At 47.6% G+C, this 18,638-nt stretch overlaps 1 protein-coding gene across 1 annotated transcript in view; it reads right to left on the bottom strand.

Moving 5' to 3' along the window:
* wbp2 (WW domain binding protein 2) overlaps positions 1-6,221 on the bottom strand; it is a 55,777-nt gene extending 49,556 nt beyond the window's left edge. The window contains exons 1-2 of the mRNA XM_084322466.1: positions 6,027-6,221; positions 47-155 (exon numbers count right to left, since the gene is read on the bottom strand). Coding sequence (XP_084178592.1) covers positions 47-155; positions 6,027-6,085 — 168 coding nt within the window. The 5' untranslated portion in view covers positions 6,086-6,221. The remainder of the gene's footprint in view (positions 1-46; positions 156-6,026) is intronic.
* Positions 6,222-18,638: the final 12,417 nt, after the last annotated feature.

Genomic DNA, 18,638 nt, shown 5'->3' with positions numbered 1-18,638 from the left:
GAAGGCGTCCGGCAGCGCTAACCCTAACCCTAACCCGTACCCGTACCCTGTAGGGAGTCAGGTAGACGCTGCCCTTCCTGCTCTTCCTGAAGGCGTCCGGCAGCGCGTCGGCGTCACAGAAGCTCAGCTCCACGTGGTCGTAGTTCATCAACAAACTGGAGACGACAAGAGAACAATACAAGTTAGTAGGGAGGTCCCGACGCCAAGTACACACGTCTTCAAACCTTTATTTAAACTCAAACAGGCACCTGAGGTTTCCCTCATTTATAAGATAAGATGATCCTGTATTGATCCCCTTGGGGGGGGGGGGGTACAGGGTGGATGCACAGCTTCACAGTACAAATACAATGTAGTAATATAAAAGTACGAACACAAGATAGTCCAGTGGTGAGAGTCCAGTGATACGAGTCTCTAGTGCAAAGAAACAAGATAGTGGGTACGGTGACGTGAGTCCCGAGTCGTGACAGTGATAGTTCTGGCAGCAGAGCCGGCCGCTCCCTCGGTTGTGGAGCCTGATGGCTGCCGGTGTAAAGGAGCGGCCCAGGCGGGTTGTGGTGTGTCGGGTGTGTTCTTTGCTTAACTCTTATTATGCAAAACATAGAGTTAAGCAAAGAAAAGGCATATACAATCACACAGCCATACAATCATAACAATTAGACAAGTACGGATAACAAATCAATTAAAAACACGTACAACTTGATTGACGAAGGTTGGAGATCAAGGTTTTAAACTCTGAGGGGAGAATCTCCAGCTCTAAGGACCGTTGGAGTTCATCCCATGAGCTAGAGGGGCATCATAGCAACATGCAGAGTCACCCTGTTCAGAGCAAACTGGACCTTAAGGACCAGCCAGTCACTAGAATTCCATTCCAATAATGATGTAGTATAAGGAGGCAGCTTACCAATAATGATGTAGTATAAGGAGGCAGCTTACCAATAATGATGTAGTATAAGGAGGCAGCTTACCAATAATGATGTAGTATAAGGAGGCAGCTTACCAATAATGATGTAGTATAAGGAGGTAGCTTACCAATAATGATGTAGTATAAGGAGGCAGCTTACCAATAATGATGTAGTATAAGGAGGTAGCTTACCAATAATGATGTAGTATAAGGAGGTAGCTTACCAATAATGATGTAGTATAAGGAAGTAGTTTACCAATAATGATGTAGTATAAGGAGGTAGCTTACCAATAATGATGTAGTATAAGGAGGTAGCTTACCAATAATGATGTAGTATAAGGAGGTAGTTTACCAATAATGATGTAGTATAAGGAGGTAGCTTACCAATAATGATGTAGTATAAGGAGGCAGCTTACCAATAATGATGTAGTATAAGGAGGTAGCTTACCAATAATGATGTAGTATAAGGAGGCAGCTTACCAATAATAATGTAGTATAAGGAGGTAGCTTACCAATAATGATGTAGTATAAGGAGGTAGCTTACCAATAATGATGTAGTATAAGGAGGCAGCTTACCAATAATGATGTAGTATAAGGAGGTAGCTTACCAATAATGATGTAGTATAAGGAGGCAGCTTACCAATAATGATGTAGTATAAGGAGGCAGCTTACCAATAATGATGTAGTATAAGGAGGTAGCTTACCAATAATGATGTAGTATAAGGAGGTATCTTACCAATAATGAGGTAGTATAAGGAGGTAGCTTACCAATGATGTAGTATAAGGAGGCAGCTTACCAATAATGATGTAGTATAAGGAGGTAGCTTACCAATAATGATGTAGTATAAGGAGGCAGCTTACCAATAATGATGTAGTATAAGGAGCTAGCTTACCAATAATGATGTAGTATAAGGAGGTAGCTTACCAATAATTATGTAGTATAAGGAGGTAGCTTACCAATAATGATGTAGTATAAGGAGGCAGCTTACCAATAATGATGTAGTATAAGGAGGTAGCTTACCAATAATGATGTAGTATAAGGAGGCAGCTTACCAATAATGATGTAGTATAAGGAGGCAGCTTACCAATAATGATGTAGTATAAGGAGGTAGCTTACCAATAATGATGTAGTATAAGGAGGTAGCTTACCAATAATGATGTAGTATAAGGAGGTAGCTTACCAATAAGGGCATTAAAAATCATCAGCGAGGACCAACCAACCTTCTCATACACATGTGGGTATATGCCGATAATGAGTACCGGTACGAGTACTTAATATTAATAATACCATTACAGTTCAGACAGTGACTTTGAAAAGACGTTTTATTCATCAGATGTTCCTCACTTTGACTGCAACAAAGTAAATATACAACATGACGCTGTTGCTGACATTACACAAAACGTAATGTGAAAAAACCTGTATTATATTATTTTAACTTAAAAGAACACGCCAACATTTTGGGAAATTAGCTTATCGTCTTCTCCAGAGAGAGACAAGAAGATAAGATACCAGTTTCCTCTCTGTTCAGTAGAACGCCATCTGGCTCCATGTTAGCCTAGCTTAGCACAATGCATGGAAGCGGACAGTGCCGGTTAGCTCTGGGGAAGACGGTAAGCTAATTTCCCCAAATGTATAGAAAACACTTTTTTTATGTTAATCAAATAAAGAGTTATTTTCCAAAAACTTTTTGTAATTTATTTTCAGAAATGACTGATATTTTGAAACTATTTAAGACAAAAGAAAATAAAAAATTTTATATTTTTTTTGTGTGTGATTATTGTGATGTCACAGTATGATGTCATAATAGAACATTCTAGAACATTTGTGATGTCACAGTATGATGTCATAATAGAACATTCTAGAACATTTGTGATGTCACAGTATGACAGGGATCGGCAATAGGCGGCCCACGGGCCAACATTGGCCCGCCAGCAATAATTTCTGGCCCGTCAGATTATTTTGAGAATATGATATTTATTTGACGTGCGGGAAATATTCACTCGGGACGCCAGGGTGTCTTTTATTGTGAAGCTGTATCTATCTACCGGCAGTCATCAAAAGCATGTCTGTCACTATAGCCAATTGAAATGCTAGAAATGGTCAGGTGGACTGGGAGAACCAATGGAATAGTCCCACCGGGCCCCGTGTCTATTTCCCTAACGCACTTTCACTTCCGCGTTCGAGATGCGACTCGCGAGCGAGTTGAAGAAAACAAAACAAACATCTTTGGATAGCTTCTTTGCAACGGGGAAATATAACGCTTCTTTTAATAAACAGGAGCCATACTTAAAATACTGGTTTATCGCAACAGGTCGGTGATTCTTACGTGCCGAGCCGACGTCCTCTCTGCATAATATGTGGCGACAACAACAACAACAACAACAACAACAACAACGAGGCAAGTTGGCAGATAAAGTAGCTGCATTCAACGCCAATCTGGAATTGGAGGGCGGCGAGTGGATATGACATGTTTCAAACATTAGCAGGGATTTTGGAGGACTTAACAACAAACAAGGAGGTATGGTGAGTCGTGTTTTCATGCATTCTGATCTGTTCATCACCCGCCGGCGCCGCGGTGATCTGCAACAGCTGAGAGCTGTTCATGAATGAATGGATGAGTGAGAACTTTGTTTGGCGGATTGCAGAGTGGGTGCAGTGCAGTGCGGCGCAGTGCACACGGTTGTTGGGGGGATGCAGACCAGAGAAAAACATTTGTCTTTTTTCAATATCAGTATATTAAATTAGCCATTGTTTTTGATCCTGGCCCGCCAAGCAACGGCTTGGGGAAAATCTGGCCCGCGGCCAAACCTAATTGCCGACCCCTGCAGTATGATGTCATAATCAAACATTCTAGAACATTTGTGATGTCACAGTAACATTACTTCCGGTCCACTTCCTGTTTGAGTGCAAAACCGGAAGTAGCATTTCCTGGCATTTTTTTTAGACTACAACATGAATCCAGACTGGTTTGACCCTCAAAATGGTCCACCGAAGTCAAACACATGTGGGTAAAGCCCTATTTTGATAGTGTTTTTTGTCTATTTCAGACGTGTAACATCCATAACGCCAAAATGTAACATCCATAACGGCACTTTTTTGTGATTCATTCCTTGAGAGGAAATGCCAGGTTTTCCTGAATGTGCTTTTTGGGTACCTCAAACCCTTCCCTACAAAGTGATCGTAAACATGTTATTCTTTGAAAAAGATATTCACAGAGTTTATCATGTGTTCAGTGAGTCCGAAAAGCTTGTCCATTTCCGTAACATCCATAACGCTGTGTATTTTGTCACCTATCTCAAAATCCAAAAGGTAAAATTATTTTTTACTGCAGGCTCATCTTTATCTCAATAAGTGTAACTCAAATGTGTAAATTATACTTCCAATTCAAATCGATGCCTTGTCAATGTTAAGTTAAGTTTCCAATTTTCTCTCTGAATGTAACATCCATAATGCTGGAATTGCCCATTTGTAAATCTGCTTAATCTGGTATGTCATAAATGTATAGATGTAACAGTACTGTCTACCTGTATGTTGTGTATGTCATGATGAATTCAACCATTATCTGAAATGATATATATATATAAAAAAAAAAAAAAATCTAACCCTAACTAACCATACTGTCATGCACTTGTCCTAATAAACTAACCTACACTGTAGCACTCAACACTTTGATGAACATTGTTACTCAGCTGATAGAGTTGTGCCCTTCCTTCCTGATGACTTGTCGTACAGAACTTGTAAGTCGCTTTGGATAAAAGCGTCAGCTAAATGACTAAATGTAAATGTAAAAATGAATTGAAAATGGCGGACCCAACTGACATGTTAGGCATGGCCTGATGATAGTATTGATGTACAATGTTGTATTTATCTGGAGAATTATATGTGTAATGTATTATTTGTCTGTGGGGACTTGTTGTCGTGTCTCTGTGTCTGTCACACTGTGGAGCTCATTGTAGAGGCGTCTCCAGACTCCTGTACGTTGTATTCCTGCAAATAAATAGTGTCCATTTACATTTAGTCATTTAGCGCAACGCTTTTATCCAGAGCGACTTACAAGTTCTGTACGACAAGTCAGCAGGAAGGGTAAACAAGACAAAAGTCTTTCTCTGGTCTGCATCCCCTTAACAATTGTGTGTATTGATCCGTACTGTATTGTACCCATTCTGCAATCTGTTCATAACGTTTTCAATCAATCAATCACTCTGAATCAGACAGACAGGTATTAATGCAGCAGCAGTGACGAATCGACGATGACTGGATGCTGAGCGAGACTCTGCCTAAAGACTACATGGAAAGATGTGCTACCTCGACAACACAAATAATAAACACTATATACTATACACTATAGTATACACTAAACACTATATACTAAAAAACACTATACACTATAGTATACACTAAAACACTAAACAGTAAACACTATATACTATATACTAAACACTATAGTATACACTAAACACTATATACTATATACTAAACACTATACACTATAGTATACACTAAACACTATATACTATATACTAAACACTATTATACTATATACTATACACTAAACACTATACACTAAATACTAAACACTATTATACTATACACTAAACACTATACACTAAACACTATATACTATATACGAAACACTATTATACTATATACTATACATTAAACACTATACACTAAACACTATATACGAAACAGTAAACATTATTATACTATACACTATACTATATACTATGCACTATACACTATATACTATACACTAAACAGTACACACTATATACTACTAAACAATATATACTAAATGTTATATAGAAGGCTGTGTGATGGACTGTAAACACTATAATATAGAAGGCTGTGTGATGGACTGTAAACACTATATGTTATATATTATAAACACTAAACACTATATGCTAACACCACACAGCCTTCTAAACACTATATAGAAGGCTGTGTGGTGGACTGGGCCTCAGCTGCATCAGGCTGAACAGTTAGCTCGGTGTTAGCATGTTGTTAGCCCCGTTAGCTCGGTGTTAGCATGTTGTTAGCCCCGTTAGCTCGGTGTTAGCATGTTGTTAGCCCCGTTAGCTCGGTGTTAGCATGTTGTTAGCCCCGTTAGCTCGGTGTCGGTACCTCTCGCTGTTGTTGATGATGACGCCTCCGGACTCAGAGCTGTTCTGGTTCAGAGCCATGTTGTCTCCACAGACCTGTGTCGACGAGAGAGGACTATAATAATATCTAATATAATATATCTGTCTGCAGCTGGACCTGCTTCCTTGTGTCTGTCTGTCTGTCTGTCTGTCTGTCTGTGTGTCTCTGCTGCTGCTTCTTCTTCTCTTCTGCTTCTTCTGCTTCTTCCTCTTCTTCTCTCGGTTTACCGGCTGCACATCGCCCCCTACTGCACACGAGTGTAGGTTCAAGTTCAAGTTTAGTTTTATTTGTCACACATAAAGTACAATGTACATTACAGTGAAATGCTTGGTTCTGTACGAGCCCCCTGAGATTGTGCTTCATACAGTAAAGAAAGTAAAATTAATAAAGTCCAAACACTATGCAAAATATACAAACTAAAGTACAACCTAAAGAAGTACAAAATGAAGTACCAAATGCAAACAATGAGGTACAAAATGCAAAATAAAAAAAATAGGATTGTAGTGCAAATCTTTTTGTAATAAATAGATCAAAAAGATGGTGTAGTGTTAAAGAGTGTTTAACGTGTCTAACGTGAATGTTAAAGGTGAGTTAAAAGTTTGTTTAAAGTGAGTGTGTGCATGTGGAGTGTAGATGGATGCGTTAGTGTGTAGATGGATGGGTTAGTGTGTGGCATCATACAATTTTACCCTATTTCTTAAAGGGGCTTTTCACCAAACAACAATGCTTATTTTGCATCACACCAGAGGTGGCCTTAGCTACCCGTTTCTACTGAAACGGGCCCCACTGCTTGCAGGGCCCCTGGGTTGACAAAGCAAACTCCCCCTGGATTTGATAAAGCAAATGTGCGCACTGTGCCAATGTGGATAACTGGAACCGCTTGAAAAGGCACATCACACCAACACAGAAGGATGTTTACTGACAAAGTATTTCACCTTGTAGAAGAAATCTTGCTCCTGACATAAACCAAGTCATGTAAATCTCCAGGGTCTAGTTGAGCTGCGTCGCTGTGAGTGGTGTACCCTGTCTACCTCGGCGTCACACTCGACAGATGCCTCAGGGAGGCACGGTGGTACAGTGGTCAGCACTGCTGCCTCACAGCCAGAAGGTCCTGGTTCAGTGGTCAGCACTGCTGCCTCACAGCCAGAAGGTCCTGGTTCAGTGGTCAGCACTGCTGCCTCACAGCCAGAAGGTCCTGGTTCAGTGGTCAGCACTGCTGCCTCACAGCCAGAAGGTCCTGGTTCAGTGGTCAGCACTGCTGCCTCACAGCCAGAAGGTCCTGGGTTCGAACCCCAGCAGGGGGCCTTTCTGTGTGGAGTTTGCATGTAGACGACAGAGTACAGCAACTTGCAATGGGCCTGGTCTACAAGATACACTACGCGACCAAGGTACCCATGTACATGTCAAAATACTTCCCAAAGGTCAGTGAATTCCACGACCACAACACCAGAGGGAGCTCCACAAATCATGTTAAACCCAGATTCGGCTCAAACAAGGGACTAAACACGTTTCGCAATTATGCCACATCAATGTGGAACGCCCTACCCAAAGCTGTAAAGGAATGTGAATCCCTGCCCACATTCAAAACCGCTCTTAAAGAGCACCTACGGGAGGCTGCAATTCGAAACTGGCCCCTACAAATGTCCTAACAACCCCCTCCGATGTACAGTAAATGACCAAGAATGGTTTTGTCAATATTCCAATGTACAGTTTTGCTTGTACAGTGTACAGTGTTGCCCCCCCCCCACCCCTCCACACCCAAACCCCCCCCCCCCCCACCCCACCCCACCCACCCAACCACCTCCAAAGTTTTCAATCAATCAATCAATCAATCAATCAATCAATCAATCAATCAATCAATCAATTCAATCAATCAATCAATCAAACTCCCCGTGTTCGTGTGGGTTTCCTCTGGGTCCTATGGTCTCCTCCCACACCATGAAGACGTACAGGCTCCTCCCACACCATGAAGACGTACAGGCTCCTCCCACACCATGAAGACGTACAGGCTCCTCCCACACCATGAAGACGTACAGGCTCCTCCCACACCATGAAGACGTACAGGCTCCTCCCACACCATGAAGACGTACAGGCTCCTCCCACACCATGAAGACGTACAGGCTCCTCCCACACCATGAAGACATGCAGGCTCCTCCCACACCATGAAGAGGCTCCTCCCACACCATGAAGACACACAGGCTCCTCCCACACCATGAAGAGGCTCCTCCCACACCATGAAGACATGCAGGCTCCTCCCACACCATGAAGAGGCTCCTCCCACACCATGAAGACATGCAGGCTCCTCCCACACCATGAAGACATGCAGGCTCCTCCCACACCATGAAGACACGCAGGCTCCTCCCACACCATGAAGACATGCAGGCTCCTCCCACACCATGAAGACATGCAGGCTCCTCCCACACCATGAACACATGCAGGCTCCTCCCACACCATGAAGAGGCTCCTCCCACACCATGAAGACATGCAGGCTCCTCCCACACCATGAACACATGCAGGCCCCTCCCACACCATGAAGAGGCTCCTCCCACACCATAAGGACATGCAGGCTCCTCCCACACCATGAAGAGGCTCCTCCCACACCATGAATACGCTCCTCCCACACCATGAAGACATGCAGGCTCCTCCCACACCATGAAGACATGCAGGCTCCTCCCACACCATGAAGACACGCAGGCTCCTCCCACACCATGAAGAGGCTCCTCCCACACCATGAAGACATGCAGGCTCCTCCCACACCATGAAGACATGCAGGCTCCTCCCACACCATGAAGACATGCAGGCTCCTCCCACACCATGAAGACATGCAGGCTCCTCCCACACCATGCAGACATGCAGGCTCCTCCCACACCATAAAGACATGCAGGCTCCTCCCACACCATGAAGACATGCAGGCTCCTCCCACACCATGAAGACATGCAGGCTCCTCCCACACCATGAAGACATGCAGGCTCCTCCCACACCATGAAGACATGCAGGCTCCTCCCACACCATGAAGACATGCAGGCTCCTCCCACACCATGAAGACATGCAGGCTCTTCCCACACCATGAAGACATGCAGGCTCCTCCCACACCATGAAGACATGCAGGCTCCTCCCACACCATGAAGACATACAGGCTCCTCCCACACCATGAAGACATGCAGGCTCCTCCCACACCATGAAGACATACAGGCAGGGACTACAGATGAAAACGAGCTCATTAGCTAATTCTGGCACATTTACATTGATGTGGAAACTGAAGATGTTGATTAATGTGCACTGTCCCTGGGGAGGGGGGGGGGGGGGGGGATTACTTAAACTTAAACTTATATTCAAAACCCACATCATGGAGACAAAGGCAAAAGTAAGCACCCGCAACACCAGACGGGGTGCATCGTGCCCCAAGACACTACGTGCCACAGCCCTCAGCTTCAGACGGGGTGCATCGTGCCCCAAGACACTACGTGCCACAGCCCTCAGCTTCAGACGGGGTGCATCGTGCCCCAAGACACTACGTGCCACAGCCCTCAGCTTCTCTGCTGCGGAATATGCAGCCCAGCGTGGGAAAGATCCACCCATGCCAAGAAACATACGGTTATCCGATATCCTATAACCATAGTTATATGAGTATAGCGAGCGCTCTGCGCTCTTAGTGGAACCTATCCTTTATCCAATCTAGCACTGAATAATTTTTCTCCACATGTACACACCCATCTGCCTGGCCACACCCACATCCGCTCCTCTACATAAGCGGGGTCGTGGCCATACTAACAGCTCCTTCCCAAGTCTTTCACCACCGAAGGCGAAGACCACGGGGTCCTCAGTGAGTCAGCGCAGAGCGCTCGCTATACTCATATAACTATGGTTATAGGATAATGTTATATATCGTATAGCTTACGCTCTGCGCTCTTAGTGGAACACAGGAGCTGAGCAGAGCGGATGCTCAAAAAATGTACCCGCTGAGGCCCCCCACAACCATCAGAACCGGGGAGGACCCGAGCCCCCGGACCCCCCTAGAGGGGGATGGGAGGGAATCAGATCCGACTGTGCGAAGAGGGTTTAGTTACTCAACGCACAGGGTGAGCAGATCGTGGGACTTACCTTCACACAGAAGGACCCGCGACTACTCAGGCGCGCATCCCACATGCCACTAGGGAATGAACGGGAAGGGAAAAAAACCTGTTACAGCCCCTAACATCACAGGGTCAAAGGTCAAGAACCCAACCCCGTGGCAAGGCCGTAGCAGCGGAGCGTGAAGGAGGACCCAGACCCAGGAACAGCCTGAGGGCCAGGACCCCCCGGAAAAGGGGGCCTGGTGAGGCCAACGATGCCGCAGCATCGAGACCCCACCAGACGGTCACTAGTGACACCACCCCCCACATCGCCAGCGTATCGGACAGGGCCCAATCCAAGAGCAGGCCCTTCCCCCCTACAGCACGCCGCCCTGAAGCACTCCACAGAGGCTACACCCCCACAACACTGTGGGGCCAGTCGGCGCACCGGGGAGACAACCCCCAAAGAGGTTGATCCCTCAATCCTGGCAACAGGTCAAAAGCGTAACTCGACCTAGACTAGACAGGCGCCTAAGGGGTCTACTGAGAACAGCACCCCGGCGGAAGGGGCGTTCGGTATGCTGTGCACCATGTCGCAGCCTCCACAAAAACCCGACCCCCTAGAGAGACCGAGGCAGAGAAGGCTGACATGATTGGCAGACGTCATGAAAAGTGCGGGGGCACACTCGCAGGCAGACAGGGTCAAGCCCGGCCTGTTTATGTAGCAACCTGAATATGTCTGGCTATTATTCAGATTTGCTAACGTAATCTTTTGCATTCCCTGTGTTCACAAGGACGTTGTAACCAGTTGTCCGCTCTTGATCATACCTGCCCGGATATGGACAAATAACGTGCGGTTCTCTTTGACCACCTCTCCCGGAATATTGACTAATAACTTGCTGCCCTTTCATCCTCCTCTTTTGAACTTGGGCGTTTCATAGCGGGACAGGACTACAAGTGCTGGCAGGGGGCGGTGGTGGAAGGCTGGGCAGGAAGGAGATATCGGGAGAAGAAGAGATCATTCTTCGCAAGGTGCAACGGGGAGTGGCTTCCTCTTCGGCGTGGGACACAGCCAAGGTCGGACGTCAACACCGGGGAGCCCCGTGGAAGCAAGCGTGCGAGGGATATACTCTGCTACCAAACGGGTTATTCCAGAAATACATGCGATAGCTGAGCGTTGGATTAATGCGCCGGAGAAAGGAATAGGCTCTGTTACAATACACACAACCCAACAACAAAAAAAGGGCAAAAGTCTACATGGCAGCGACCAAACAATTTTCAGAAAAATTTCCTCTTTCTAAGCAAGAGCACAACCCCAGCAGAAGCTGAGGGATTTACACCGAATCCCCAAAAATATAGTGAATCAGGCGGTCAGGTGGCGTAGCGGAGATTGCGCTCGTCACCAATGCAAGAGACTGCAGTCTCGACTCCCGGAGTCAGCATTGCCTTGGCTTGGGCTGATCGCTATACTAACTCGTTTGGCTGGGTTAGGGGGAGGGAAGCCATGGGTGGTAAACTGCCGTTGTGGACAGCGACGCCTACAGGTCAGGTCTGGGCGCTTGCTCAGCGGAGGCAGGACTTGAGGAAGGCAGCGTGACCTCCCACACGTTACACTTCACCAATGAGAGCCCTCGCTGCCAGGTGAGAAGAGATCCACGTGTTGGAGGAAGCGTGCGGATACTTCAGGGTTCCCTTGTACCGACCAGTAGGAGGAACATGCGCACAACAACCAGGTAGGGGGGGGGAATTGGCACAATGACTAAAATTGGGACGGGGAGAAAACAGAGATAAAATCGGAGAAAGAGAGATACAAAAAAATTTAATAAATAAATATAGTGAATCAACACACATTTTGTAAACAAAATCATATTTGAGGGGAGGGGGGGGGGGGCCCAGGGGCAAACCGGGGAATAATTTCACCCACCCCTCACCACCTTACCCCTGATACGATGCCAAATGTGTAGAGTAAGCTTTACATCATGCACGCCAGCACAGCCAAAGACCTTGTTTGAACAGGCACAGCTCTGCTTATGTGTGAAAAAAACTTGCCACTTGTTATTGTCATCATTACCCTCAAGTAAGAATAACAAGCTAAGAGAGGGACTCAGCCCTCGATCACCTGCCACTATGCACAGCATTGTAGGGTAACCCAGCCAGTTGTGGGCTCAGCCACGTTGTCTAAACGTTACATGAACAAACACAACTTCTCATCATACAACAAAAACCCAGTTCATTTTTACTCACGTAAAAAACAACGCTGTTCCTAGGTAGAGAGAAAGGCACAAGCCTTGGCCAACGCTAACCCAAGCTATACAAAGCGACCAAGACAATTCACACACAGCACACGTCGTATCTCCAAATGTAGTGAAGTAACATATGTTTTGTAGACAAAGACATCGTTATTAACAAAAACATTCAGGAGGGAAAGGAAGGAAGAGTGGGGTAATGTCCAATGGACATCTTACCTGCACCAAGGAACGCAGGACGAAAGGCCGCAACACAGGTTGGTCTCCACGTTGACGAAGGCCTCTCGCTGGCAAGGCCAAAAGAAGCAATGGCCGGAGCCTAGCTCCTGCGCGAAGCCCCCCTCCTGCAGCCGGTCATGGCGCAGGCCCAACTACATCTTCTGTCAAAGATGATGTCGTAGTCAGAGTACCAGGGCCTGCTATTCTCACGGCTACGCCAATGGTTGTAGCACAAGCTAAACAGCTAACTCTAGGCTAACTGATAGCATCAAGCTAACGTTCCCAGCCGAGCGCAGCCGGTAGCTAACGGCGTAGCTAACAGCTAACTGGCTAACAGTTAGCTCAACCCGGCTATCGCTAGCCACTAGCTCACGCAGAGCAAGCTAATCGGCTACCACTGAAAACTGCACAACGTGAGAAAAGCAATACAGGCCAACACTTCAGACAGCCGCTGTCTTTTCCTCTTCTCATCTGGAAAAAAAGGGAAAAAAGGCAACACACGTCCCTCTTCAGAACGGCGTTTACCAGACACAGCGGTGCCGGCAACAAGTCCCTCGCGGGCTATAGCCGACCTGAGCATGGAGATATTCTCATAACGAACACCAAGCTCACCTCCCTCGCATCGGGTGCTTTTCATCTTGAAAATCGGGGCCAGCACGGCGACAGTGGGTATCCGTTTGTCCAGAGACCCGGGGAATTGAACCGCAGATTCGGAATCACGGTCCCAGGAAAACAAAGCTCTTACTTGAGGAGGAGCTAATGTTAACGTGGGGCATCAAGCTAGAACCCCCTCCACACCGCTAAGGGGCAGCGAAAAAGATCCCAGCCTGGAGCCGACCTTCGTAAGCTGTGTAGTCGTTACCCCCACAACCGACACACCTGGCGCCCGTGTTGCAAAAACATCACCCACCCAGAGAGGCCGTCAGCCCTCACACAGCCGACCGCCTCCCAAGCAAAGTGTCCAGCTGCAGAGCCGGAGGCAATGCCGGCGGGGATTGCTCAGCGACGTGAGCCCCTAATACGAAGCGCCGGTGGAAGTCAGAATGATCATCATCTTCTAGACACTCCGGTGGCGAAGACATTATCGCTGTATTTCCTCGAAAAATAGTGAGAGAGAAAACAAAGATATAATGTCAACGCAGCTCCTTTTCTCCAACGTAGCTCCTTTCCAACAACTATTTTGGCACTAAACTCAAGTGGTGTATACAGACACTTGTCGGTGGTGAAAATAAGGAAGGAGCTGTTAGTATGGCCACGACCCCGCTTATGTAGAGGAGCGGATGTGGGTGTGGCCAGGCGGATGGGTGTGTACATGTGGAGAAAAATTATTCAGTGCTAGATTGGATAAAGGATAGGTTCCACTAAGAGCGCAGAGCGTAAGCTATACGATATATAACTGGACCCCGCTCTTATTAACGAGAGCTGCAGATGTATCACTGGGTGCCTGAAGCCCACTAACACCAACAACCTGTACATCCTGCAGGTATCACTCCTCCTGAAGCCCACTAACACCAACCACCTGTACATCCTGCAGGTATCACTCCTCCTGAAGCCCACTAACACCAACCACCTGTACATCCTGCAGGTATCACTCCTGAAGCCCACTAACACCAACCACCTGTACATCCTGCAGGTATCACTCCTGAAGCCCACTGACACCAACCACCTGTACATCCTGCAGGTATCACTCCTCCTGAAGCCCACTAACACCAACCACCTGTACGTCCTGCAGGTATCACTCCTGAAGCCCACTAACACCAACCACCTGTACATCCTGCAGGTATCACTCCTCCTGAAGCCCACTAACACCAACCACCTGTACATCCTGCAGGTATCACTCCTGAAGCCCACTAACACCAACCACCTGTACATCCTGCAGGTATCACTCCTCCTGAAGCCCACTAACACCAACCACCTGTACATCCTGCAGGTATCACTCCTGAAGCCCACTAACACCAACCACCTGTACATCCTGCAGGTATCACTCCTCCTGAAGCCCACTAACACCAACCACCTGTACATCCTGCAGGTATCACTCCTGAAGCCCACTAACTCCAACCACCTGTACATCCTGCAGGTATCACTCCTGAAGCCCACTAACACCAACCACCTGTACGTCCTGCAGGTATCACTCCTCCTGAAGCCCACTGACACCAACCACCTGTACGTTCTGCAGGTATCACTCCTGAAGCCCACTGACACCAACCACCTGTACATCCTGCAGGTATCACTCCTCCTGAAGCCCACTAACACCAACAACCTGTACATCTAGCAGGTATCACTCCTGAAGCCCACTAACACCAACCACCTGTACATCCTGCAGGTATCACTCCTCCTGAAGCCCACTAACTCCAACCACCTGTACATCCAGCAGGTATCACTCCTGAAGCCCACTAACTCCAACCACCTGTACATCCTGCAGGTATCACTCCTCCTGAAGCCCACTAACACCAACCACCTGTACATCCTGCAGGTATCACTCCTGAAGCCCACTAACACCAACCACCTGTACATCCTGCAGGTATCACTCCTGAAGCCCACTAACTCCAACCACCTGTACATCCTGCAGGTATCACTCCTCCTGAAGCCCACTAACTCCAACCACCTGTACATCCAGCAGGTATCACTCCTGAAGCCCACTAACTCCAACCACCTGTACATCCTGCAGGTATCACTCCTCCTGAAGCCCACTAACACCAACCACCTGTACATCCTGCAGGTATCACTCCTGAAGCCCACTAACACCAACCACCTGTACATCCTGCAGGTATCACTCCTGAAGCCCACTAACACCAACCACCTGTACATCCTGCAGGTATCACTCCTGAAGCCCACTAACACCAACCACCTGTACATCCTGCAGGTATCACTCCTGAAGCCCACTAACACCAACCACCTGTACATCCTGCAGGTATCACTCCTGAAGCCCACTAACTCCAACCACCTGTACGTCCAGCAGGTATCACTCCTCCTGAAGCCCACTAACACCAACCACCTGTACATCCAGCAGGTATCACTCCTCCTGAAGCCCACTGACACCAACCACCTGTACATCCTGCAGGTATCACTCCTGAAGCCCACTAACACCAACCACCTGTACATCCAGCAGGTATCACTCCTGAAGCCCACTGACACCAACCACCTGTACATCCTGCAGGTATCACTCCTCCTGAAGCCCACTAACACCAACCACCTGTACGTCCTGCAGGTATCACTCCTCCTGAAGCCCACTGACACCAACCACTTGTACATCCTGCAGGTATCACTCCTCCTGAAGCCCACTAACACCAACCACCTGTACGTCCTGCAGGTATCACTCCTCCTGAAGCCCACTAACACCAACCACCTGTACGTCCTGCAGGTATCACTCCTCCTGAAGCCCACTAACACCAACCACCTGTACGTCCTGCAGGTATCACTCCTCCTGAAGCCCACTGACACCAACCACCTGTACATCCTGCAGGTATCACTCCTGAAGCCCACTGACACCAACCACCTGTACATCCTGCAGGTATCACTCCTCCTGAAGCCCACTAACACCAACCACCTGTACATCCTGCAGGTATCACTCCTGAAGCCCACTAACACCAACCACCTGTACATCCTGCAGGTATCACTCCTCCTGAAGCCCACTAACTCCAACCACCTGTACATCCTGCAGGTATCACTCCTGAAGCCCACTAACACCAACCACCTGTACATCCTGCAGGTATCACTCCTGAAGCCCACTAACACCAACCACCTGTACATCCAGCAGGTATCACTCCTCCTGAAGCCCACTAACACCAACCACCTGTACATCCTGCAGGTATCACTCCTCCTGAAGCCCACTAACACCAACCACCTGTACATCCTGCAGGTATCACTCCTGAAGCCCACTAACACCAACCACCTGTACATCCTGCAGGTATCACTCCTGAAGCCCACTAACACCAACCACCTGTACATCCAGCAGGTATCACTCCTCCTGAAGCCCACTAACTCCAACCACCTGTACATCCAGCAGGTATCACTCCTGAAGCCCACTGACACCAACCACCTGTACATCCTGCAGGTATCACTCCTCCTGAAGCCCACTGACACCAACCACCTGTACATCCTGCAGGTATCACTCCTCCTGAAGCCCACTAACACCAACCACCTGTACATCCTGCAGGTATCACTCCTCCTGAAGCCCACTAACACCAACCACCTGTACATCCTGCAGGTATCACTCCTGAAGCCCACTAACACCAACCACCTGTACATCCTGCAGGTATCACTCCTCCTGAAGCCCACTAACACCAACCACCTGTACATCCAGCAGGTATCACTCCTGAAGCCCACTGACACCAACCACCTGTACATCCTGCAGGTATCACTCCTCCTGAAGCCCACTAACACCAACCACCTGTACATCCTGCAGGTATCACTCCTGAAGCCCACTAACACCAACCACCTGTACATCCTGCAGGTATCACTCCTCCTGAAGCCCACTAACTCCAACCACCTGTACATCCTGCAGGTATCACTCCTGAAGCCCACTAACACCAACCACCTGTACATCCTGCAGGTATCACTCCTGAAGCCCACTAACACCAACCACCTGTACATCCTGCAGGTATCACTCCTGAAGCCCACTAACACCAACCACCTGTACATCCAGCAGGTATCACTCCTCCTGAAGCCCACTAACACCAACCACCTGTACATCCTGCAGGTATCACTCCTCCTGAAGCCCACTAACACCAACCACCTGTACATCCTGCAGGTATCACTCCTGAAGCCCACTAACACCAACCACCTGTACATCCTGCAGGTATCACTCCTGAAGCCCACTAACACCAACCACCTGTACATCCAGCAGGTATCACTCCTCCTGAAGCCCACTAACTCCAACCACCTGTACATCCAGCAGGTATCACTCCTGAAGCCCACTGACACCAACCACCTGTACATCCTGCAGGTATCACTCCTGAAGCCCACTGACACCAACCACCTGTACATCCTGCAGGTATCACTCCTGAAGCCCACTAACACCAACCACCTGTACATCCTGCAGGTATCACTCCTCCTGAAGCCCACTGACACCAACCACCTGTACATCCTGCAGGTATCACTCCTCCTGAAGCCCACTAACACCAACCACCTGTACATCCTGCAGGTATCACTCCTCCTGAAGCCCACTAACACCAACCACCTGTACATCCTGCAGGTATCACTCCTGAAGCCCACTAACACCAACCACCTGTACATCCTGCAGGTATCACTCCTCCTGAAGCCCACTAACACCAACCACCTGTACATCCAGCAGGTATCACTCCTCCTGAAGCCCACTAACTCCAACCACCTGTACATCCTGCAGGTATCACTCCTGAAGCCCACTAACACCAACCACCTGTACATCCTGCAGGTATCACTCCTGAAGCCCACTGACACCAACCACCTGTACATCCAGCAGGTATCACTCCTCCTGAAGCCCACTAACACCAACCACCTGTACATCCAGCAGGTATCACTCCTCCTGAAGCCCACTAACACCAACCACCTGTACATCCAGCAGGTATCACTCCTGAAGCCCACTAACACCAACCACCTGTACATCCTGCAGGTATCACTCCTCCTGAAGCCCACTAACTCCAACCACCTGTACATCCAGCAGGTATCACTCCTGAAGCCCACTAACACCAACCACCTGTACATCCTGCAGGTATCACTCCTCCTGAAGCCCACTGACATCAACCACCTGTACATCCAGCAGGTATCACTCCTCCTGAAGCCCACTGACATCAACCACCTGTACATCCTGCAGGTATCACTCCTCCTGAAGCCCACTAACACCAACAACCTGTACATCCTGGATGACCAATGAATGAATGAAGTTTATTTTACGGTCTTGTTTACAGACAAATCAAACACACCCGTGTGGACTTGCAAAAAAAAATATATATAATAGAAAATCACAAATTGACATATTCAAGGCAAGCTCAGACACAAAATCCAAAATCAACGACCGAAAAAAAAGGAATAGGCTGAAGCACATGCTTATTTTTGCCTATCCTTTACAAATTCTTAAAAACTAAATATATTTTAATATA

This window comes from Notolepis coatsorum, assembly GCF_963971535.1.
Source record: "Notolepis coatsorum genome assembly, chromosome: 10".
Taxonomy (NCBI): Eukaryota; Metazoa; Chordata; class Actinopteri; order Aulopiformes; family Paralepididae; genus Notolepis; species Notolepis coatsorum.
The sequence above is the reverse complement of the archived record's forward strand: the minus strand, read 5'-3'. Positions and strand labels throughout refer to the sequence as shown.